Source organism: Oryctolagus cuniculus, chromosome 7 (assembly GCF_964237555.1).
Source record: "Oryctolagus cuniculus chromosome 7, mOryCun1.1, whole genome shotgun sequence".
In the NCBI taxonomy this organism is placed as follows: domain Eukaryota; kingdom Metazoa; phylum Chordata; class Mammalia; order Lagomorpha; family Leporidae; genus Oryctolagus; species Oryctolagus cuniculus.
Genome location: NC_091438.1, coordinates 162,728,338 through 162,750,418, shown reverse-complemented (window position 1 = coordinate 162,750,418; position 22,081 = coordinate 162,728,338). Strand labels below are relative to the sequence as shown.

General features: G+C 69.2%; 3 protein-coding genes across 6 annotated transcripts in view; 1 reads left to right on the top strand and 2 right to left on the bottom strand.

Moving 5' to 3' along the window:
- The first annotated feature begins 18 nt into the window (after positions 1-18).
- On the top strand, positions 19-2,409 carry SMIM1 (small integral membrane protein 1 (Vel blood group)). 2 transcript variants are annotated; one of them, XM_051828338.1, is made up of 4 exons: positions 19-42; positions 249-354; positions 2,002-2,112; positions 2,264-2,409. In XM_051828338.1, the coding sequence occupies exons 3-4, from the start codon at positions 2,003-2,005 to the stop codon at positions 2,388-2,390; spliced, it is 237 nt and encodes a 78-aa protein (XP_051684298.1). In that variant the 5' UTR covers positions 19-42; positions 249-354; position 2,002; the 3' UTR covers positions 2,391-2,409. The 2 variants fall into 2 exon arrangements, with proteins under 2 accessions (XP_051684298.1, XP_051684297.1); XM_051828337.1 differs by lacking the exon at positions 19-42 and having other exon boundaries at positions 1,924-2,112.
- Positions 2,410-5,438: 3,029 nt separating this feature from the next.
- LRRC47 (leucine rich repeat containing 47) lies at positions 5,439-12,727 on the bottom strand. Its single transcript, XM_051828335.2, has 7 exons — positions 12,078-12,727; positions 8,640-9,089; positions 7,152-7,268; positions 6,633-6,748; positions 6,156-6,258; positions 5,850-5,939; positions 5,439-5,768 (listed from the first exon to the last, which is right to left on the bottom strand). Exons 1-7 carry the CDS (start codon positions 12,696-12,698, stop codon positions 5,520-5,522), a joined length of 1,746 nt encoding a protein of 581 aa, XP_051684295.2. The 5' UTR covers positions 12,699-12,727; the 3' UTR covers positions 5,439-5,519.
- A 4,264-nt stretch (positions 12,728-16,991) lies between these two features.
- The window catches only part of CEP104 (centrosomal protein 104), a 33,109-nt gene continuing 28,019 nt past the window's right edge, over positions 16,992-22,081 (bottom strand). For all 3 annotated transcript variants that reach the window (XM_051828333.2, XM_051828332.2, XM_070077061.1), the window contains 3 exons: positions 21,939-22,006; positions 19,515-19,605; positions 16,992-18,724 (listed from right to left, as the gene is read on the bottom strand). In XM_051828333.2, the coding sequence (XP_051684293.2) occupies positions 18,609-18,724; positions 19,515-19,605; positions 21,939-22,006 (275 nt within the window). In that variant the 3' untranslated portion in view covers positions 16,992-18,608. The remainder of the gene's footprint in view (positions 18,725-19,514; positions 19,606-21,938; positions 22,007-22,081) is intronic.

Below are 22,081 nucleotides of genomic sequence, written 5' to 3'. Positions count from 1 at the left end.
ACGCGTCTGCTCCGCGCGCAGCGGCCGGGCTCCGGGGCACAGGTGAGGAGTGGGACGGGGCCGCAGCTTCCCTGTGCGGCTGCAGGCAGAGGTGGGCAGAGCTGCTGGGCGTCCCCGGGGCCGTGGGGTGGTTGCCAGCCCGGATATGCCCGCTCAGCCCCCAGCGGCCGCCCGAGGACGCCCCTTGGGCCCTGCTCTTCCCGGCCCGGGCTGGGCCGTTCCTCTCCGTTTTCGTTCCGTTTCTCAAGGCTGGAAGCATCTGCCGCGCCTGAGACCCCGCTGGCCAGGCCCTGAGACCCCGCTGGCCAGGCCCTGACCTGCTCCGGAGGCGTCAGCGCCACCGGGACCCTCCCTGTAAGTGCGGGGTCCTCCAGGAGCTTTGGGGGGGGCGGAGCCGCTTGTGCCAGCACACCCAGGAGGCCAGGGCACCGGACAGGCCACTGCTGTGTCCAGCCAGGATGACCCGCGGGCCACTCGTTCCAGCCCAGTTAGCAGATCCCAGAATCCCGCTCTCCCAGGCCTGAGTGCCCCGCGGCCCCAGGCGTGGGCGGAAGTCGCCGTGGACATGGAGGCTCAGCCCTGTGGGGGCCGGGGTCCCACCAGCTCCAGTGGAGTCGAGGCAGTGAATGTCCTGCGAGAGCAGGAACCCTGGGACCGGGAGATGGAGGACCCCGAGTTCTCAGCGTGCCCCCGCCCCCCCGGCCCCCTGCCCCTGCCCCTGCCCCCCGCTGTCCCCCCCCCGCCCCCCAGCGTGACGGTGCCCTGGGGTGACGGCTGCACCTGTGCTCCTTCAGGAGTGGCCCTTGTGCCCGGGGAGGCGGTCAGTGGCCCTGTCGCTGTGCTTTGCTGCTGGGGCGCCCCCAGCGCCCCCCCCACCGTGCACCCCAGCCCGCTGCCTGCCACTGGGTGACATGAGAAAGCGGGATGTCCCCTGGGGCCAGTCTAGAGCAAGGCTGGGCTCCTGCCCACCGTGGGGAGGGGCGGGCCTTGGGCAGCCCCCTCCAGGGGTCTGGGGGAGCAGAAACGGCCCTCCAGGAGCGCCTGCCCCCTCCCCATCTGGCGTGGCTCTTGGGTCCTGCGCACAGGACCACCGGGAAGCCGGTCAGCATTTCCTGCTGCTGGGGGCCTGAGGCTGCCTGCCCAAGGACCCCCACAGCTGGGCAGGGGCATGGGGGGCCCACCTCGTCCCGTTCTACAGCCTGGGAGAGCTCTGGGAGTCTGGTGCCCCTGCCTTCTGTCAGCTCAGGAGGGTGGAGGGCTAAGGAGGTGCCGAGGTCCAGTGTCCAGCATGGACTGGGGGCAGCCGGCAGTGGCAAGGGCTGTCCCAAGCCACGCCCTGCCTGCAGTCAGGGTGCCAGGCACCACGCGGTCAGTGCTAGGAGAGATGGCCGGGACCCTCCTGCTCCTGGCACCCATCTGTCCCCCACCTCCTCACCTCTGCGCGGCCTGGACCTCCCAGCGCACTCAGAGGCGGTGTAGGGGCGGGGCTGCATGGGGGGCAGGCCAGGGCACAGCTGCTGCGGCTGCCCAGGACTGAGCAGCCCCCCCCCCCCCGGCCGTGCCAGCCACCGCCCTGCCCCATCCCTTCTCTCGCCAGCCTCTCGGGCCAGCAGCCGCCTGTCTGGCCGGGCTGTGGAGGAAGACGGTTATCAGGTGCACCCGTCCTCTCCCAGAGTGGCACGGGCTGTGCTGGCCGCCCCTGATAACCGTGTGTCTGGGGGCCCCGGGGGGCCGTTCTGAGGCTCGCACATTCCTGAGGTTGGGGCGCGGGCCTCTGGGCCCCCGGGGTTGGAATTCCCCTCCCAGTGTCACCCTTGCAAGCTCCTTAACCGCTCTGCGGCCCGGTCACCTGTCCAGTCCGGTGAGATGGTGCCGGGAGGGGAGCCGGCCCACTGAGTGTCCCGTCCCCTACGCCCAACCCAGACGGTGCCTCGGCCAGCACCCCGCATGGGGCAGTGCTGGACGGAGAAGTGAGCCTGGTCGCCTGCCCCGGCCCCGCAGCATGCAGCCCCAGGAGAGTGGCGTCCACTACAGCAGGTGGGAGGACAGCAGCCGGGACGAAGTCAGCATGGCGGCCACGTCCGGCACGGAGGAGGCCTCGTGTTGTGACAGGTGAGGGGCCCGGGCCCCCCTGACCGACTGGCCGTCTGCCCCGGGGGCCACCTGCTCCTTTCCCTTCCAGCGCCAGTCCCAGGCCCCACACGTCGGGGGGCCCTCCTGTGCTCCTGGCCTGGGGCTCACCGCCCGCTGCTTCTCGCCCTAGGACCTCCCGGAAGCTGTGCACGGGCAAGCTGGGGGTGGCCGTGAAGGTGCTGGGCGGAGTGGCCCTCTTCTGGGTCGTCTTCATCCTGGGCTACGTCACTGGCTACTACGTGCACAAGTGCAAATAAACACCGCCTGTCACCCACACTCAGGGCTGGCTGGGAGGTGGGCGCGGGGCGGAGCCCCCCGCTGCCCTCCACACACGACCGCCCACGCACAGAGCCCCGGGGCACAGGAGGACACCGCGTGAGACCCCCGTGAGGCCTGACGCACCCGTGCACTCCCACACAGCCTCTAGCACCTGTGGCGGAGCACCGGGCCTGCCCTGGCCCGAGCCCCAGCCACGCCGGGCGCTGGCCTCCAGCTGGGGCTACTCCAGATGGGGGGCTCCTAGGCAGACTCCCTGAGCGCCGCCCCCACCCCAGCCCCCAGGAGGGGTCCTCCCCACGGGCCCTCTGCAGAGCTGTGTGGCCCCCTCCCTGCCCCGGACTCGAAGATGCTTCCTGTGCAGGACGTGGAAGGGACCCCGACCCTCCTCCCAGCCTCCCTCCCACCCCCACCCTTCCCGGGCTGCCCTCCTCACGGGCGGGCCCAGCACTGGGCACCAGCAGGACCCCAGGGAGGAGCTGGCTCGTCCCTGCGTTCCCTGTGGGGGAGGGCCTGCACACGGAGCAATCATTAACCAAGTGCTGAGTGGACAGCGGGTGACGGCCTCCCGCTGCTCGGCCGGCCGCCCGTGGCGAGGGGACGGCTCCTCCCTGGCAGCCCCGCAGGACCCCCTGGTGGAGACACGGGCAGGCCTGAGATCTGGCCAGATGTGGCTGGACCTGCTCTGCCCTGGGGCCACGCCAGGCACCCGGGGCCGCTGTCCCACCTCCCTGGCCACCCACAGGACCCCTCTGCTGACTCAGTCTGCAGGGCCATGTGGCGAACACCCTCAGGAAAGAGGCCCCGCCCCAGGGCGGAGGGCAGGTGACACGGGGGCAGCGCTGCCCCAGGCGGGGAGCCCCGGTGCCCTGGACTGCAGCACGCACCGGGTCCAGCAGTCCAGTCAGCGCAGGGGCTCAGCCAGGCCAGGCAGGGAGCACAGGAAGCTGTAGTCTGCCTCCCAGAGGGCAGCGGGCCCACCCCGTCTGTCTGCTCACTCCTGGGCCCACCCCGTCTGCTCACTCCCAGGCCCACCCCTCTGTCTGCTCACTTCTGGGCCTAGGGCCTGCCCCATCTGCTCCCGGCCTGTCCTGGGGTGGTCTCCAGGCGGAGGTCCTGCTGCTGTCACCGCAGGAGGCCTGGGCCTCGGCACTGTCTGGCAGCCGGCTGGAGCCCCCGCCAGAGCCCGGGCACTGCAAAAGGGGGACTGTGGGGAGGGGCCGAGGCCACTGGGCCCGGCCCCCCACAGCCCCGCCTCAGCTCTGGCCAGCAGTCAGGCGAAGCCACAGGACACAGGGGGAGGTGGTGAAAGGAATGGACGGAGCCTGGCGCTGGCCCAGCACACCTGGCCAAAGCCTTGCGTCCTCACCTCAGCCGCGGGGGGCAGGGGCGGCCTCTGGGGTCAGCATCGGTCTGACCCGGCCCTGTGTGCCTTAGATGGAGCCACAGTCCGCCCAGCCCGCCCCCTGCAGGAAAGCCTGCAGCAGAGCCGCGAGGGGCCCTTGAGCCGCCTCCGTGAGTGACCCCCAGGCCTCAGGCCCGGAGCCAGGCTGCCCAGTGCCAGCACAGCAGGGAGGGCGGGTCCTCTGGGCCTGCGGCTTCCCCCAGGGCCCTGCCTGTGACGGCTGGCGGTGGCTGCGGGCCCAGAACGCACTGTCTTTTTCTAGTAGGAGTTCAAACTATTCAGATTTCTTAAGAAATCTCTTTTAAAGATTTATTGGAAAAGCTGAGTGATAGAGATCTTCCACTTGCTGGCTCACCTACCAAATGGCCACAAGGGCCAGGGCTGAGCCAGGCTGATGCCAGGAGCCCGGAGCGCAGCAGGGGCAGCTGCGCCAACACCCGCTCGGGGTGGGGGTGGGGCTAACATCCTCCGCACGCGCGGGGAGGACAAACGGGGCCGGAGCTTGAGTTTTCATCAGCGTTCGCGGTGGCGCGGACGGCGGCACAGGCCTCGCCGAGCTGAGCCACACAATAACCTGGCACGGCTTCCAGAGGCCGGGCTCGGGGAGTCCCGGGAGGAAGCTCTGGCTGCACGGCAGGGCAGACCTCCGGCCAGCACCTGGGGTGCGGGGGGGGGCCGGGAACCCCACCCCAGGGAGAAACCAAACAGAAGGCAAAGCTGCCACACTGGGCCTCGGACCCCCGTTCCCTGGGGCTGGGAAGGCCCAGTGGGGACGACTGGACCGGGTCCTGCGGCCCAGCCACGCCCCAAGCTCTAGAAAGCCCCTGCTTGGTTCTGGCGTCACCAGCAGAACCCTGGGCCTCTGGTTCTGAAGGCCGAGCCCTGGAGCCGCTCCGGGAATCTGCCATCTAGACAGCCGGTGTCGCCGCGTCATCGTGACGGAAGCTGCAGGCAGGCTCCTGCACTGGGCAGCGACGGCCCCTCCGGCTGGCCAGGTCTCCCGCCCCACGACTCCGGGGTTGGGGACGGGGGTGCTTGGCAGGCGCGCACACACACAGGCCGTGACCCGAGATCGGGAACCACACAGAGGTGGTGCGGGTGCTGGGGACCACGCACGAGGCCTTCTCCTGTCCCCACCCGGCTGCTCAGAGCCGGGGCCACCGCGTGCTCCTGCAGCCACATGAGGACGCGCCGTGGCCACCAGCCAAGCCGCAGCCTCAGCACAGCTGCCCTGAGGCAGGGCCTCGGGCTGCTGGCCTGCGGCCCCGGTGGCTCCTGGCCCCAATCCCAGTACCAAGAGAAACCACCTCTAACTCCAAGGTCCCGTCAGAAACCTTCGCTGGACACAAACGGGCTCCACTGCTGCAGCCGGAAAGCGAGATGTCCCAGCCGTGGCACGGGAAACCGGTCACCCTTAGTGTTGCGTCGGCTTCCCGGGGACCGGGCACTCAGCCCAGCCAGGGCCCGGTCCCCTGTGAGCGCTCAGCCCCTGCGTGACCCAGAGCACCCGGGACGGCTCATGCGGGCAAAACGCGAAGGCCGTGTGGTGGAGGGCCACCGGCGTCGCCGTGGACGGCCACCAGACACCTGACCAGCGAATGCAACGTCCCAGAAGATGCAGAGATTAAAAAGCACAAATAATTTAATGGCGCCACACAGGACCTCCACCAAACCGGCGGCACAGGGGACCCCGGCCCGCGGAGCCTCAGCGGATGACGGTGACGTGGGGCGGAGCGGCGGCCAGGTCGGTGGAGGCCGGGTACACGACCCTCAGGTTCCCCTCCAGGTCCACCACCCGCACCTGCTCCAGCACCAGCGGGGCCTGGCCGTCCCTGGCCGCGCTCGCGTCGGTCTTGGGGTCCGAGCGCTGGCCCGGGCTGCCGTCGGCCTTGGCGTCCGACAGCGAGCCTTCCTCCTCGGTCTCCAGCGTGTACTTGTTCAACTCCGCCATTTTCTGCAAGCGGAACGGGACTTCTCAGTCTGGGGCAGCGGCCCGGGGGCCGGGCGGCAGGCGCAGGCGCAGGCCCTCACTCACCAGGACCAGGGCGTCCATGACGTCTTTACAGATCTGCAGGCTGGTGGCACTGGTGACTTCCAGAAACAAATCAGACGTCGTCTTCTTAATCTGTGAAAACCAAAGGAACGTTTCTGAGGGGAGTGACGTCATCCCACGCGGACAGCGGCAGCTCCGCGCTGACTCAGAGTAACCTGGAAAGCCGTCTCCTTCCCAGGCAGGCTCGGCTGCTCCCGGCTCGGCCGTGGCCCCTGCACCTCCCGTGGACAGGACATGCGCGGGCTGTTCTCCAGGGAGAGGCGCAGGGGACGGGCGGGCCGACCCTACCTTTGTCTTCTCGCTGTTGGTGATCGGGGGGAAGGAGATGGTGTCCCCCGCGGCGTCCACCAGGCAGGGGTAGCTGTCTTTCCCATCCAGCAGGTGCAGGTACCTGTGCGGGGGCAGCGCCTGCCTGAGGGTCGGAGCGGACAAACCGCAACCTGCCTCGGACGGCGGGCCAGGGGCACGCGCTCCTCACGCTCCCGAGGCCTGCACCCAGCCCGCGTGTGTCCCCGAGCGGCGCCCGATCGGAGCAGGTCCGGGATCCGCACTGGCTGACGGCGCCCAGCGGCGCGGGGCCTGGATAAAGTGCCGTGGGTTTGGCTGGCATCTTGTGCTCGGCTGCTATTGGCTGGAACAGCCCTGCCCCGTCCAGGGGCCACCCCGAAGAGGGCTGCACGCCCCCACACGTGCGGGGCCACCTAGGGCACACGGGACCCCCGCCCCGCCCCGCCCCGCCGGGAGCCGCGGCTTTGCTCAGGGCACCTGTGCAGGCCGGAGACACCCTGCCGCTTGCGCTGCTTCCGCTGCTCGTCCGCCTCCAGCTGCAGCTGCCGCACCAGCTCCTTGGCCTTGGCCTCCCTCCGCCCCAAGGGGACGATCTGTCAGGTGGAAACGCGGGACGGCCGCCGTGGTCACAACCACACACGCCAGGGCTCGCTCCCCTCCCCTCCCTCACCGGCAGAGGGGGGACGGGGCGGTCCAGCCCAACGAGGGGCTCGGCCCCCGAGGGCCTCACCGCAGGGCGCTGCCCAGGCACGGCACCAGGAGCTCACACCAGTCAACCCCAAACGACCCAGGTGCTGGCTAAGGGTAGCGAAGGCAGCGTCCGAGTCACGCGGCCTCCGCCGAGCACTGTGCCGGCTGCGCGGCCTCCTCGGAGGCAGCCCTGGGCGTGGAACCGGATCCCACCGCCCGGGCTCGGCCTCGCCGTCAGCACGGGGGCCTCTGGGAGCGACACTGGGGAAGCCCCGGGTGCGGGCAAAGCGAGCAAGGGTGGCGGACCTTGAAGTCCTCCGGCGGCCGGGCCGCGTAGAGCAGGGGCCCGCGGACGGCGTGGAGGTCGTGGGTGGCAATGGTGGCCGCCGTCCTCTTCTCACACAGGTCTTCATGGAGCTTGGTCTGCGACAGGAGCACAGAGTAGCCGCTCGTGTCTGCCCAGGGCACGGCAACGGCTTCGCCCGCCCCCTCAGCCAGCTGCTCCCCGAGAGCCCCCTCTGCCGCCTTCCTCTTCTACGAGCCTTCTGCGCGCTGGGGGGCCGTCAGCGGGGGCCCTGTCCTGCCTGTGGGGGCCCTGTCCTGCCTGTCTGCATGCTGGGGACTCGTCAGCGGGGGCCCTGTCCTGCCTGTGGGGGCCCTGTCCTGCCTGTCTGCACGCTGGGGAGTCGTCAGCGGGGGCCCTGTCCTGCCTGTGGGGACCCTGTCCTGACCGTCTGCACACTGGGGGGCCGTCAGTGGGGGCCCTGTCCTGCCTGTGGGGACCCTGTCCTGCCTGTGGGGGCCTGTCCTGCCTGTGGGGGCCCTGTCCTGCCTGTGGGGGCCCTGTCGTGCCGGGCAGGTGCCCTGTCCTGCCTGTGGGGACCCTGTCGTGCCGGGCAGGTGCCCTGCAGCTGGCCCCGGAAACACGCCCTTCTCCGAGCTCCGGCAGTACCTCGGGGGAGTGACGGGGACCCCAGGTTCAGGGGCGCCAGTGGGTGCGTGTGGGAGGGCGAGGGGCCTCTGTGAGCGCCCACAGGGTCCTTCAGGGGTCAGCGTGACCGACAACCACACTCTGCATTGCGCATCAGCTCGGCCTCCTCCCCCAACTCTAGGACTCAGTACTGAGACCCCAGGAAACCCCCCTGCTGAATGCAAACGTCTGCTTCCCCCAGAGAGGAGGGGGGCCTGCCTCACGGGGCACGCGTGGGGCCTCTCCCACACGCACAAAGGCACCTCGTATTGCCAAAGCTGGCCAGTCTTCAGAACACCCAGGGCAGCCGGTCCACCAAGCCCGTGCCGGGAGCAGCTGAGCGCCACGCAGGGCGCTGTGGACAGCCCGCCCACCAGATCCCGGGCACTCAGTGTTCCGTGGCAAACCGAGTAGAACACAGCGTGGCAGCCGCCCGTGGCAGAGCCAGGAGCGGCGAGGGGCCGGGCCGGCTGCAGGGTCTGGAGGGGGCGCTCTGGCGTGAGCAACACTCCCGCCCCTCAGCGCAGAGGCTGGACGCGGCCTCCCACCCCCAGGCGGGCCAGGATCGGCTCTGCCCCCACCCCCACCCCACCCCACCCCCAGGCGGGCCAGGACCGGCTCTGCTCCCACCCCACCCCACCCCCAGGCGGGCCAGGACCGGCTCTGCCCCCACCCCACCCCACCCCCAGGCGGGCCAGGACCGGCTCTGCCCCCACCCCACCCCACCCCCAGGCGGGCCAGGACCGGCTCTGCCCCCACCCCACCCCACCCCACCCCCAGGCCGGCCAGGACCGGCTCTGCCCCCCAGGGGCCCGGGCACCCACCTGGGAGGTGAGAAAGCGCTTGAGCGCGTTTCCGGGCCGCAGGTTCATGCCCCGCACGACAGCGCCCACGATGTAGGGCCGCACGTCCCTGACCTCCGGGCTCACCCTGACCGTCAGGGGCGCCGGGCTCTCGGACACGTGCAGGACGCGGAGCAGCAGCCTGCCCGCCTCGTCCACCTCGGCCTGGCCCTCGCCGCTCTCCGGCCTCGGCTTCCTCTCCCGCCTCTTCCTCCGGCCGTCCTCTCGCTCGCCGTCCGCCTTGGCCCGGCCCTTGCCGCGGCCGCCGGCGCGCAGGTACTCCAGGACGGACCTGGTCTGGCAGCCGCTGACCATCTTCTCCAGCCGCTTGTCCCGCAGCTTGTTCCCGCGCAGGTTGAGCTCCTTGAGCCGGGGGCAGTCGGCCAGCTCGGTGGGGATCTCGCTGAGCTGGTTGTTGGAGAGGTCCAGGGTCTGCGGAGAGAGGCCGAGGCCCTGCTGGGTGCCCGGGTCTGCAGGAGACCCCAGGGTCCTGCTTCACCTCTGCCACTACCCGTGACGCCCCTCGGGGACACCCTCCCCCAGCTCTGTCCCCTGAGGCCGCTGCTGGCCCAGGCGCCGTGGGGACAACGGCCATCTCCACAGAACGGCTTCCTATGGAGGCCTCAGCTCGGCTTGGGTGCACCTGCGGCGACTACAGCACGGTCCCGGGCCACCCGACAGGCAGGGGACAGAGAGGCAGGGAGGCTGCCCCACCGGGGCGGGGGCTGCTCGCCTCAGAGCTCAGCAGGGCTTCTCAGGAGAACCACGCGCCCCAGAGCTGCCGCGTGCCCCCCCCCCCCCAGAAGCAGCGGAAGAGTGCGGGAGCTCCCACTCGCTGGTTCACTCCTCAAATGCTTGCCCCGGCCTGGGCTGAGCCAGGAACCCAATCTGGGTCTCCCGAGGGCAGCAGGCGGCCGACGACCTGGGGTGGACGCGGCAGGAGCTGGGACTCGACCCCGTGCCAGCGGGCCCTCTGGGAGAAACTTCTCTCCTCCTCCTCCAGGGCCACGGGCATGCCGGGGGCCCTGCTCCTTGCTCGGTGATGGGGGACTGCCCCTCGGAGGTGCCCCAGGGAGCGACACCGCTGCGCTGACCCACGCAGGCCCCTCAAGGCGCGCGTGTGAGTTCTGGAAGCAGAGATGGGGGGGGGGTCTCCCCTGAAGACGAGGAGGGGTGGCCTCACGCATCTGGCTGGGGCAGAGACAGTACAGGGGCTTTCTCAAGCCTCAAGCTGGGGAGGAAACTTCCGGAGCCCTCCGGCTTTCGGGGGAGGGGCCCTCAGGCTGAGCCTCCTGAGGAAGGCAGGAGCTGGGAGACGGAGGGCACGACCCCCCCCCCCCCCCCCCCCGGGAAGAGCGAGGTCAGGACAACGTGTGCCTGCCTGGGAGGTCCCGCCCGTCCCAGCCCAGCCCCCAGCTTCTTCCCACTCTGACAGTCCCTCCCACCACGAGGAGGCGCCTGCGCCCCCTCCCCACCACAGGGCGGCCTCCTGGCAGCAACAGGAGCTGTGGGTTCTGAGCCCGGGTCTAGCGTCACACCCTCCCTCTGCAGAGCTGGGCCCCAGCCCTGGGACCAGCCTGGACCAGCCTGCAGCCTGGGCTAGCCTGGGAGCCCCCCGGCAGGGCGGGACTGAAGGTCGGGTGCAGGGGTCAGGCTGCTGCCCCCATCTGCCCACACGCAGGGGCCGGCCCGCAGCTAGGGTGCTCCCATGTACAGGGCACCCTGGGGCCCTGCACGCCACATGCATTTTGGGTAAAAGCTCCCCGGGGGTGAACCCTTAATCCCCCCCCCACACACACAAGCACTCTGAGGGCAGGACAGGACCTGCCGGAGGGAGAGAAGGGAGGCCGAGGGCAAGGCCGGCCGGTCACGGGCACAGTGCCAGACGCCAGCATCCTCCGCCTGGCCTCGGGCCTTCTGGGACGCCAGGGCTGCCGGGCCGGGCTGCCCGGGAGGCGTCCCAAACGCCTGCTCTGAGTGGCTGACCGCCGAGCCTCACGGGCGATGTGGGCGGAGAGCATTTCCCAGTGGACCCCGGTGGCCGAGACAGCCTGGACACGAGGGGCCGGGCCAGGGGGCCCCCGGCCTCGGGCAGCCGCCGAGAAGACGGGGTCGGATCTCTTCTGCTGCAAACGGTTTCACGTTCAAGGCTGAATTTCCCGGGAGTTCAGCCGGGAGAAACCCCCACGGGAGTCTTGAGGAACCAGGGTGCTGTCTGACCCCTCCCTCCATCCAGCGGGCCCGAGGCGGGGACTGAAGCGCCCGCCGTCTCTGTCTCTCTCGGTGAGCCCGGGCCCTCTGCGTGCTCTTGCACGGATCAGCAGGCCGGCGCTGGGGCAGCTGAGGGCCACTGCTGGGCTTCCCTGGGCTCCTGCCACACGGCCGCCGTCGGCTGCAGCGCCGCGGAGCGCACCGGTGAGCCCCCCCACCCCGGTCCTCTCCTCTGGGAAGCGCCCCAGACATCGGTGTCCAAGGGCTCCGAGAACCAGGCCTCCGGGCAGCAGGAAGCCTGGGGGAAGCCAGCACCGACTGCCCAGGCTGTGCGGGAGGGGCGCCCCTCGGACTGGAAGGAGGCCTGGGGCTCACTACGGACCGGGCGTTCACCGTGGGAACGGGACAGAGGCCCAGGAGGTGACAAAAAATCCCACAAAGCCCAGTACTGGCGAGGCACCTGCCAGGGCCCACAGACACCTGACGGAGCGCGCTCCTACATCAGCCTTCGGGAGGCAGAAGCCACGCTGGACAGTGCGGTCCACCCCATGGCACGCCCTGGCCGTCCAGGGACGCCAGCACGCACGGGTGGCCCTCCTGACCACACAGACACTCGCGTGCACACACACACGTGCACACACACACCTACACACAGGACACACACACAACCATCGCAGCATGTGGGCAACTCCCGGCCCCGCCCACAGCCTCTGCGCGGCCGGGGAGCCCACGCCGGAGCCGGCTCGGGAGGGCGCGCGCGGGACGCGGCCCCGGGCACGGGCCAGGCACTGGCACCCCAGATGGGCGAGGAAACCGGCCCTGGACCAAGCAGTCTGGGCTGCCCGCTCCGGCCCCGGCCACGCTGCCCGCTGCAGCCCCCGCCCCCGCCCCGGGCAGCCCCGCCCCCTCCAGGGCCCGCCCCGCCCCCGCAGCCCCGCCCCTCCAAGGCCCCACCCCCGCAGCCCCGCCTCCTCCAAGGACCCACCCCCGCCCCTCCAGGCAGCCCCGCCCCCTCCAGGGCCCGCCCCGCCCCCGCAGCCCCGCCCCCTCCAGGGCCCCGCCCCGCCCGACAGCCACGCCCCTGTGCCACGCCCCCTCCAGGCCCCCGCCCCCATAGCCCCGCCTCTCCCGGCAGCCCCGCCTCCTCCAGGGTCCCGCCCCCGCCGAGCAGCCCCGCCCCTCCAGGGCCCCGCCCGCAGCCCCGCCCACCTTGAGCGAGGCCAGGTGCGCCACGTCCGGGCTGAGCTCCAGCAGGCGGTTGTCGGCGGCCGCCAGCTCGCTGAGCAGCGGCAGCGCGCCGGGGACGAAGAGCGCGGCGGGGAGGCGGTGCAGGAGGTTGCCGGCGAGGTTGAGGACCTGCAGGCGCGGCGCGCAGCGCGCCAGGTCGGCGGGCAGCTCGCGCAGCCGGTTCCCGCTGAGGTTGAGGCTCTGCAGCTGCGGGAGGCCCGGCGGCTCGGCGGGGCCCAGGCCCTGGCCCGGCGGCAGCGCCTCCAGCGCGTTGCCCGACAGGTCGAGCACCCGCAGGGCGGGCAGCGGCCCCAGCTCGGGGCTCAGGCCGGGCCCCAGCGCGTTGCGCCGCAGCACGAGGCTCTGCAGCCGCGGCAGGCCCTGCGCCAGGCCCGGGCCCGGCTCGCGCAGGCTCCCGCAGCCGCTCACCTCCAGGTAGTGCAGCAGCGGCAGCGTGAAGAGCCGCGGCGGCAGCCGCCCGCCCGCCGCGCGCACGCGCGCCTCCAGCCCGGGCCCCGTCAGCAGCAGCTCCCGCCGCCGCTCCCGCTCCGCCAGCTCCAGCTCGGGCCAGGCCTCGGGGACGGCCGCCGCCGCCGCCGCCATCGCGCCGCCGCCCGCCGCTTCCGGGCGGGAGCGTCACTTCCGGTCCGCGCCGGAAGTGGCCCTGGGCGCCGGCGCCTTCGGGGCGGGCTCCGGGGAGCGCGGCGCGGCCGGCGGGTGTCCGGCTAGAGGCTGACCCGCGTGTGCGGGCGCGGGCGGGTCCTGCTGCCCGCTGGGCTCTGCCCTGGGCCCGGCCCCGGTGCTGGCGCGAACGCAGAGGGGCGTCCCGTGCGGGCGCCGGTTCGAGTCCCCGCTGCTCCACTTCCCGTCCAGCCCCCTGCTGATGGCCTGGGCGGGCAGTGGAGGAGGGGAGACCCCGCCCGGCCCAGCCCCGGTGGTCGCGGCCGTCTGGGGAGTGAAACACTGGATGGAGGACCTTTGTCTCTCCCTCTGAAACTCTCTCAAGTCTTTTAAAAAAAGGAAAATCGGCAAGAGGCAACCGTGCAGCCCAGATGGAGGCTTGGGCGGGGGCGGCGGTTGTGCCGGAACCCGCTGGCCGCTGGCCGCCTGGTGGCCGGGTTGCCCCTGCACACGGCCCTTGTCTGCACCCCTCTCTCATGTTTTAAAGATTTGAGAGGGAGAGACAGACTTCTGTCTGCTGGTTCACTCCACAGATGGCTGCGGGTCAGAGCTGGGCCGGTGAACCTCGCCCGGGAGCGGAATCCCAATAAAAGCTTGTGAATGAACTCATTCATCTGGCTGGGAAGATTTTGTTAGGCGCCAGACACCTTGCAGGGCCCATCAGGAGCCAGGTGCTTCCTCCGTGTCTCCCACGTGGGTGCAGGACCCACGTGCTTGGGCCATCCTCCACTGCCCTCCCGGGCCACAGCAGAGAGCTGGATTGGAAGTGGAGCAGCCGGGCCTCGGAACAGATGCCCTTATGAGATGCCGGCTTTACCTGCTACGCTGCAGCGCCGCCCGACTGGCACATTTTTAGAACTGAATTACGGGCAGGCGCCGCGGCTCACTAGGCTAATCCTCCGCCTTGCGGCGCCGGCACACCAGGTTCTAGTCCCGGTCGGGGCGCCGGATTCTGTCCCGGTTGCCCCTCTCCCAGGCCAGCTCTCTGCTGTGGCCCGGGAGTGCAGTGGAGGATGGCCCAGGTGCTTGGGCCCTGCACCCCATGGGAGACCAGGAGAAGCACCTGGCTCCTGCCTTCGGGTCAGCGCAGTGCGCCATTGGAGGGTGAACCAACGGAAGGAAGACCTTTCTCTCTGTCTCTCTCACTGTCCACTCTGCCTGTCAAAAAAAGAAAAAAGAAAAAAACTGAATTACGGCTGGTGGTCGGCAGATGGCCCCCAGGGTCGCCGAGCCAACCGCAAAACCGTCCCGGTGGAGGCGCGAGCTGCTCAGGGAGCTTGCGGTGAGCTCACAGACTGCTGCGCCGGCCGTCACCGGAGCCAGCCGTGGTCCCCGGAGACTGACCGAGCGGGCAGTGGGCTGGGCCCCGGACGTGACCAGCAGCTCTGCAGTGGGGCTCCAGACGGCATCCCGGCTCTGCTGATCCAGCCCCCTGCCAGGACGCGTGGGAGGGAGCAGACGGCCCAAGCCCTCGGTCTCTGCCACTCACGGGGGCCTGGACGGAGGTCCTGGCTCCGGGCTTTGGCCCGGCGCAGCTCCGGCTGCTGTGCCATTTGGGGAGAGAACCAGTGGGTAGAAGACCTCTCCCTCTCCCTCTCCCTCTGTAACTCTACCTCTCAAATAAAATGAAAATCTTCTTTAAAAATGTACTTGTTTGAGAGAGAGGAGACGGCTTCCTTCCCCTGGTTCATTCCCCAAGCCTGAACAGTCAGGACTGAGCCAGGCCAGGGCTGAAGCCGCGGGCCAGGAGCCCAGGGACCCCGTTACTTGAGCCTCCCGCTGCTGTCTCCCAGGGGGTGCACCAGCGGGAAGCAGGGTCAGGAGCTGGAGCCAGTTCTCAGGCCAAGGGCCCTGATGCGGGACGGGGCCGTTAGCCGGCGTCTGCCACACACGCGCTGTGCGGATGTGGTTTATCTCTACCATTCACACTGCAGTGTTGGCTACACTTGATTTCTTTTTTAAAGCTTTATTTATTTATCTGAGAGAGAGAGAGAGCGAGCTGACAGCGGAGTCCGGGCCGGCCCACGTTCCCTCGCAGCAGGAGTGTCCAGGGAGGGAAGGAGCTGCCTGGGAGGGAGACCTGCACACACCCCTCCATCCCTGCGTGGCCTTAGGAACCAGCGTGGATGTCGGGGGCTGCTTACTCCCGTGTTCGCCTTTGGGGCGGGGTCCCCTGCTCTGGGAGGTGTCGGGGGCACAGGCTGCAGCCGGGGCCTGGGAATCCGGGGCTTTAGGACGGGACTCTCGCCCCCGGCAGCCGTCGGGGCCTGGTGGGCAGCGTTCCCTTCAGAGCCAGCACGGAGGCCATGCTGCATCCACACCCAGGTCCCGCAGATGTGGGGAGGAGGTCAGGGTCAGGGCTGCAGGGGCGGGGCCAGGTGGGGTGCAGGCCGTTCCCGCCCATCCTCCCACCCCCGCCCACCCTCTCCCGCCCACACCCCAACGCCCCAAACAGTGGTCCCTTGGGGCTCCTTGCCCCTGGCGGGGACAGTCCTGGACCCTGAGCTGGGGAGGGTGCCCACAGGCAGGACACCTGCTGGAGTCCCTGCAGCTGGCAGAGGGACGGCAGGAAGCTCTGCTGCGGGTCACGCAGCCATGGGGGTGGGTGTTCAGGTCCCTGGAACCAGGCATCCTTCCCTGTGCGTGGACACTGCCAGAGGCTGACCTCATGCCCTTCTGCTTCAGGGGGACACGCGCTCCGCTCTCCTCTCCCCTCCCCGGCCTGCAAGGCTCCCGGGAGCCCGGGGTCCTGGTCCCTCCTGTGGCCCAGGCACAGGGGAGCCCAAGGGGGGAGTTCTGGGGCTGCCTGTCCCCTGCCCACTGCTGGCTCTGCGGGGCTCGCCCCGCCCTGGAGAAGGCGAGGGGCCCCTCCCCGGAGCACGCGAGGAAGCCGGGCAGGGCCCCGCTGCTGTCACATGGTCCCTGACAGAGCCTTTGGGACCAGAACCCCCTCCATGGGGCCCCGCGGTGCCCCAGGTCCCTCTGCACCACGGCCTTTCATCCAGGGGCCCTGCTGGGCACTGCCACCTGCTAGCGGTGTGGACGTGGGTGCCCGAGCCCGACCCTGGTCGCAGGCTCGCTGGGGGCTCCTGGTGAGCAGGCTCGCAGGGCTGTGTGGGCTGACTCGCTCCTGCCCCCGGACACGGCCCTGCGCCCTCAGCCGGGGCCTCGCCCGCGTTCCAGCTCGCTCTGCCCCCCTTCCAGGGCGCACACAGGCCAGCCTCCCTCCTCTCTGCACACGCCAGCCTCCCTCCTCTGCACACGCCAGTCTCGTACAGCGTGACTCTCTGCACGCGCCAGTCTGGGACAGCAACCGTGTAACTCTGTGTCGTTTTAAGGTTGATGTTTGTATAAAGGAAGACAGAACTTCAAACTAGAAACAGTTACGAAATCACCATCAAAGTGGATACAAGCTGAAAAACCTCCCCCGGCTGCATTTGTACTTACTTTTTTTTTTTTTTTTTTTTTTTTTTGACAGGCAGAGTTAGTGAGAGAGACAGAGAGAAAGATCTTCCTTCCGTTGGTTCACCCTCCAATGGCCGCCGCGGCCGGCGCACCGCACTGATCCGATGGCAGGAGCCAGGTGCTTCTCCTGGTCTCCCATGGGGTGCAGGGCCCAAGCACTTGGGCCATCCTCCACTGCACTCCCGGGCCACAGCAGAGGGCTGGCCTGGAAGAGGGGCAACCGGGACAGAATCCGGCACCCCGACCGGGACTAGAGCAGAACAGCTTTGGTGCCCAGGACAGATGCCCACTCTCGACGTGGGCAGACCCCAAGGCCGCTGGACGCAGCCGGCTCTGACCTCACCGCACAGGGTGCAACTGGTCAGTGTTGGACCCCAAAGGCAGCTCCGGCCGTCCGGCCCCTCCGGCAGTGACCCCAGGACAGTAGCTCCCCCGGGGGAGCCGGCCAGCTTCACCCGTCTGTGCCGAGCAACCTCCAAGGAGCCCAGGGCTGAGCCACACACACGCACGTCGCCCGAAGTGGTGGCCTCAGGACAGCCGTGAAAGGAACCTGAGCGAACGGCGACCCTTTTGTCACATTAGGAAGTGCCAGGCGCTGCGTCCTGCCCTCGCACACACACTCGACTCGCACCCTGACAGTTCTGGCACCTGAAATGTGCGACACAGGAAACTATGTCAAACGGCAAGAAGCTGCAGATCTTCATTAAAAGTACTTACGTGGGTGTTCTAATGCCAAATGTATAGAAACAATTTTCTTCAGTTATTTAATAGCGTATCTCAGAACGTGAAACAGAACTCAGTATAAATACCCGCAACACGTCCGTGAGTGCAAACTCAGTGCTTATGGGGGGTTCCAGCCTCGGCACCGGCTCCCCCGAGCGCCTGCGCGGTTTCTGCCCGGCTACTCCTGAAGCTCGGTGCGGCCGCCGCTGGCCGCCCCTCGAGGAGGCGCGCGTCACGGGGCCGTCTGGCTCCTGCTCCCTGGAACGCACGCAGCCTCCTGGACATCCTCCCCACCACGGACGCATGACGTCACGACGTCACGCAGTGTTTCTAGCTTTGACCGGAGAGAAGGAGCCAGGCCCGGCTGGGTTTCTCGGTGCTGTTTTATTTGGTCAGCGTTCCGGGAGCCGCGGCCAGGGCAGCGAGGGGAGCGGGCGCCCGCCCGGGGGTCTCGCCAGTTTGCTGGGCGGCACTTGTCAAGGTTACTCTCTTGGTGTTAGTAGCTGAGACGCCCACGCTGGAAGGTATGAGCTCACCCCGCCGGGGTCGCCGGCAGGTCCGGGACCCACACTGCTGCTGGTTCCTGCGCTTCGTGGGTTTCACCCGGTGGGGATCGAGACACAAGGGCCACCAAGCCCACACACCCCCGCGGGACGCTTGGGAAGGAAGTGTGAGTCCCAGCCAGGGGTGCAGCTGGCTGGGGGGACACGGCCAGTCCCTGTAGGCTGCACACAGGCCCTGCCCCGTCCCAGGGGACCAGGCGTCTGCCTGAAGTTCCCGGAAGTAGGACGAGTGGTTGAGGCGGCTTCCTGAGGTTTGCTTTCAGCAGCGTCGGTCACGTGGAGTGAGCGCTGGGGGCTGTGGAAGGCACCAGGCGACCCCGGGCCCGGCGGGGCGCTGTCCGCTGAGGGTTGAGCAGACGTGGGCGCTCGCGTGCGGTCACTCCACGGCTGGCTCTTGGGAATCCACTAGGGCAGAGTTTGCAGCATCCTGAGCAGGGGCAGAACCTGGACCAGCTGGCAGTGGACTCTGCTGGGCGGGGCAGGGCGTGTGGAGGCGGGGCTTGTGGAGGCGGGGCCAGCTCGCAGTAACCCTTGCTGCTTTTTTTTTTTTTTTTTTTTTTTTTAACAATTTCCTTTTTACCTTAATTTATGTTACAGGGGAAACCCAAGTTCCGTGGAGCTGAGCGAGCCCTGCTCCCCGCCGGCAGACAGACCTGCCGGGGAGAAGGCGGTGGGCGTCTGTCCTGGGCCGGCAGCCGGCTGAGCCAGGTCCCGCGCAGTCTGCAGCCTGTGTGGAGGCCGGCTGCGCGAGGCTTGCGGTGACTTTTTATGGAAACCACGCCACGCGGTCAGACAAGAGGACCCGGGCTGAGCCCGTCCTGTGCAGTGGTCCCTGGCTGGCCCCACGCGGAACGGCGCCTCCCTCTTCTCGTGGCGGCCAGCGCGGCGGGGCCCTGAGGCTGCGCGGGGTTCTTTGGTCGGATCCACACACGTCACTGACGTGCAGCTGACGCTGTGCACGTGGGGCCCGGGCGGGGCTGAAGGCCAGGGGCAGTGCGGACAGAGCCTGGTTGCCAGGTCCATGGGAGTTTTTGGAGGACAGGGTTAGATCAGGAAGCGACGGGACAGAGCGTGAGTTGGGTCACCGCTTTGCACGGGTCCTGGTGGAGCCCTTACTCAGGCCTCCCCTGGGGGTGGGGATCTTGCTTCCGGCCTTCAGTCCTGGGGCCCCGGCCTTGGCCACGGCTGGGCCTTTACCTGCAGTGGGGACACAGAAGACACAGGGGCTGCCTTAGGAGACGGCTCTCACGCATGGGCTGGAGCGAACCCCGGGGAAGGCAGCGTGACTGGCCGGGGGCAGCCAGACACAGGGCGAGCCTGAGCAGTCAGCACGGTGCACAGTGGTCCCTCGGCCCAGAGCTGGCCAGGCGGACCGTGGCCAATGTGAGCTGTGTTGGCTATGGGTGAAGGTGACAGGTGGTGCCCAGGGAGAGGACCCCGACACAGCACAGAGGCCCCAGGGGGGAGTTGTCCACCCTGGCACTGGCTGCACCCTCAGGCCCCACAGGTGCACGGGCCGGCTGCACGACCGTTCCCTCCTTCACGATGGAGGTGGGGGCAGACGACACCCTGTCCCCTCGTGCAGCACAGCCTGAGCCCCCAACACAGCACGTGGGCACTGCTGCCTACGCGGAGCTGTGCGTGGGGCCGGCAGGGCGGGAACAACTGGCCGAGAGATGCTGGGCCTCCTCACTGGGCATCCTGCCTCCGCCACGGAACGGCTGGAGCGGTGACCGCTAGGGCAGGGCTGGCAGGACCTCAGCTGCCCACTAGCGTCACGTGTCAGCGCTCCGAGAAAGCACCGAGGACCGGTCTGCATCCCGCGATGGCCCCGCGGGTCTGGCCGGTTACCCTGAGTTGACAGCACCGGGAACAGCAGCCATGGCGTGGCAACGTGGGGAGTCGTGGTCACACCACAGCTCATCCCAGGGAGCAGAGGAAGCCACACAGAGGGCCGGAGACCCTGGGAGCCGGCGCGGGCCCTCACCTGGCTGCAGCGCCTGGGCCTTGTGCAGGATGTGCGTCTTGCGCAGGTTCATGGTGCAGCCAGAAGGGCCCATGAGGTGAGCTTTCCACGCCTGCAACAGAACGGGGGCGCGCGGCGTTAGGCGGCTGAGAGGGCCGGGGGCCTGGGCCTACTGCCCACGATGACCACGGGAGGCGGCCACACCGCAGAGGTGCTGCGGAGCAGCCTGGGGGCCCGCGTGTGCCCCTTGGGTTGTGCGGGCCGTCAGACGCCCTTGGGAGGCACCTGGCGGTCACCTCGCAAGCCCACAGCTCAGTCCCAACACACAGACTGGGCTGTGCTCGCTGCGGCGTGGGGTCCTCGCCCAGGTGCCCGTGGACAGGCCGTTAAGGTGCACAGCTGGGGGCCGGCATATGGCATGGGGGTTAAGCCGCCACCTGCCCTGCCAGTATGCCACACAGACACCAGTTCAAGTCCTGGCTGCTCCACCTCTGACCAGGCTCCCTGTTAGATGGCCTGCGTGCTTTGGCCCCTGCCATCCTGTGGGAGAACCAGAGGGAGGTCCGGGTTCCTGGTTTCAGCCTGGCCCACTTGGGGAGTGACCCAGCGGGTGGAAGATCTGTCTCTCCCTCTCTGTAATCCCGTCTTTCAAACAAGTAAGTGCACATTGAAAGAAAAGGTGCATAGCGGGCCGCCTCGGGGGACGCCGCAGGCCCCGTGGGCTCCTCCTCCAGCACATTCCCCTCAGCTGCCCAGGGGTGCGCCCAGCCACAGGGCCCTGGAGCGCACGCCGCCCACACAGGCCCGACTTTGACGCTGACACAGAGGAACGGGGGTGTCGATGTCCCTGTGCTGCCCTCCAGGGGACGGTCAGGGGACGGTTGGGGAGACAGCTGGAGGAGGGGGACGGTTGGGGGACAGTCAGGGGGATGGTCATGGGGACGGTAGGGGAGACAGTCTGGGGACAGTGGGGGATGGCTGGGGAGACAGTCGGGGGACGGACACGGTCGGGGGACAGCTGGGCGGTGGTCGGGGAGACGGTCGGGGGACGGGGACGATGGGGGGATGGTCGGGGGCTGGTTGGGGAGACGGCTGCACTGGAGCGTGGCGCTCACCACCCTCCTGCTGTGCGTGCAGCCGCTCCTCCCAGCCCGCAGAGGCACTGGCACCGGCACCCTCTCTACTGGACCCTCCTCTCACGACCACTGTGCTGCCGCTTCCGGCTGTCCAGCCTGGTCCCCTCAAGCCTGCACTTGAGCAGGCTCCGCCAGGCCTGGCCCTGGGCTCTCCAGGTCTCGCCGGACAGCTTCAGGCTGCTGAAGCGAGCGGCCCTCTCGTGGCCCCGGGGCACCTGCTCACCCCTGCTGGTCACCATCTGCTGGCGCCGGGTGACGCTGGTGCTCTGGCCTGTGGGCGGCAGTGACGCCCTGCGAGAGGCAGGCGGAGAGGCACTCACACACCGGTCTGTCTCACGGGAGCCTCTGCCACGACCACGGGATGCTGCACCCTGCTAGCCTGCTGGGGTCAGGGGTCAGGGGTCGGGCCAGGGGCGTGGGGAGCTGGCTGAGGGGCCTCAGCGGCCTCCAAGGCCATCCCAGACCCGTGGACACGTATGAGCCCACCAAGGCCAGCAGAGCCACCGGCCAGCTGGGCAGCCAGGGGTCCCGTGGGCGCTGTGCTCGCGTGGGTGCCGGCTGGGCACGCGGCACGGAGAACTCCACATGGGGAGAGCAGACGCGCGATGCTGTGAGCGTGCCGACCGCCTCGGAGCTGCCTGCTTGTCTCAGAGTGACACAGGAGGAGACGCAGACAGACAGAGACCGCCCGTCTGGAGCCAGGTGGATTCTGGGCAGAGAGGAAGGGCTGAGGGGCAGAACGGCCGCCTTCCCTGTTCTGACTGCTGGTGAGGACGCTGCAGAGGCCTGCCGGGCTGGGCACCTGCTGTGGCACAGCCCACGGGGCTGGGCCAAGGACAGTGGAGCCGCAGGACACAGCAGTGGACTGTGGAGGGCAGCAGCCAGGGAAGCGGCTGGGCCAGACAAAGGCCTCCACAGCTGGGCCCTGGGGCTTGGCATTTGCTGCCTGGCACAGAGGGCAGCACCAGCCGTGTCAGAGCCGTGGACGTCCCCGCCCCCCCTGCCTGCAGCGCCCCAAGGGCAGAGCACGTGGGCACGGAGAGGCGGGCAGGGAGAGCTGAGCTCACGTGTGGCCGCGGGGCAGCAGTGGCCACGCAGGAGGCAGAGATGTTGGACCGGGCTGGGCCCAGACGTCCCGGAGCGCCTCACCGGGAAGTGGGAGCAGCGGCCAGGCAAGGTGGAGCTCAGATTCAGGCGCCTCCACCCCGACCACGGCCCGCGGACCTGCGGCTGGCTGACGGCGGCGGCGCTGCCAGCCCGAGGTGTGTCGGCTACGTCCTCGGGGCTCCCTGTCCCGACAGCCCCTCACCTCCTCTCCAGGCGTGAAATTCTCATGGCACAGAGGACACCGGTTTGCCAGCTTCTCTGACTTGGCGGCTGAAATGAGTCCAGCAGAACACGAGTTAGGGGCCCCGTGGACCTGGCCGGGGGCGAGGACCCCACCAGGGGACG

What these genes read in the sequence shown, in the direction of transcription:
- LRRC47 (XM_051828335.2), bottom strand. Translation starts at nt 12,698, where the DNA reads ATGGCGGCGGCGGCGGCGGCCGTCCCCGAGGCCTGGCCCGAGCTGGAG. An exon ending in AGCGCTTTCTCACCTCCCAG is followed by an intron (nt 7,269 to 8,639) that starts GTGGGTGCCCGG and finishes CTCCTGTCGCAG; the next exon opens with ACCAAGCTCCATGAAGACCT. An exon ending in GGTGTCTCCGGCCTGCACAG is followed by an intron (nt 6,259 to 6,632) that starts GTGCCCTGAGCA and finishes GCCCCCGCACAG; the next exon opens with GTACCTGCACCTGCTGGATG.
- SMIM1 (XM_051828338.1), top strand. Translation starts at nt 2,003, where the DNA reads ATGCAGCCCCAGGAGAGTGGCGTCCACTACAGCAGGTGGGAGGACAGC. An exon ending in GAGGCCTCGTGTTGTGACAG is followed by an intron (nt 2,113 to 2,263) that starts GTGAGGGGCCCG and finishes TTCTCGCCCTAG; the next exon opens with GACCTCCCGGAAGCTGTGCA.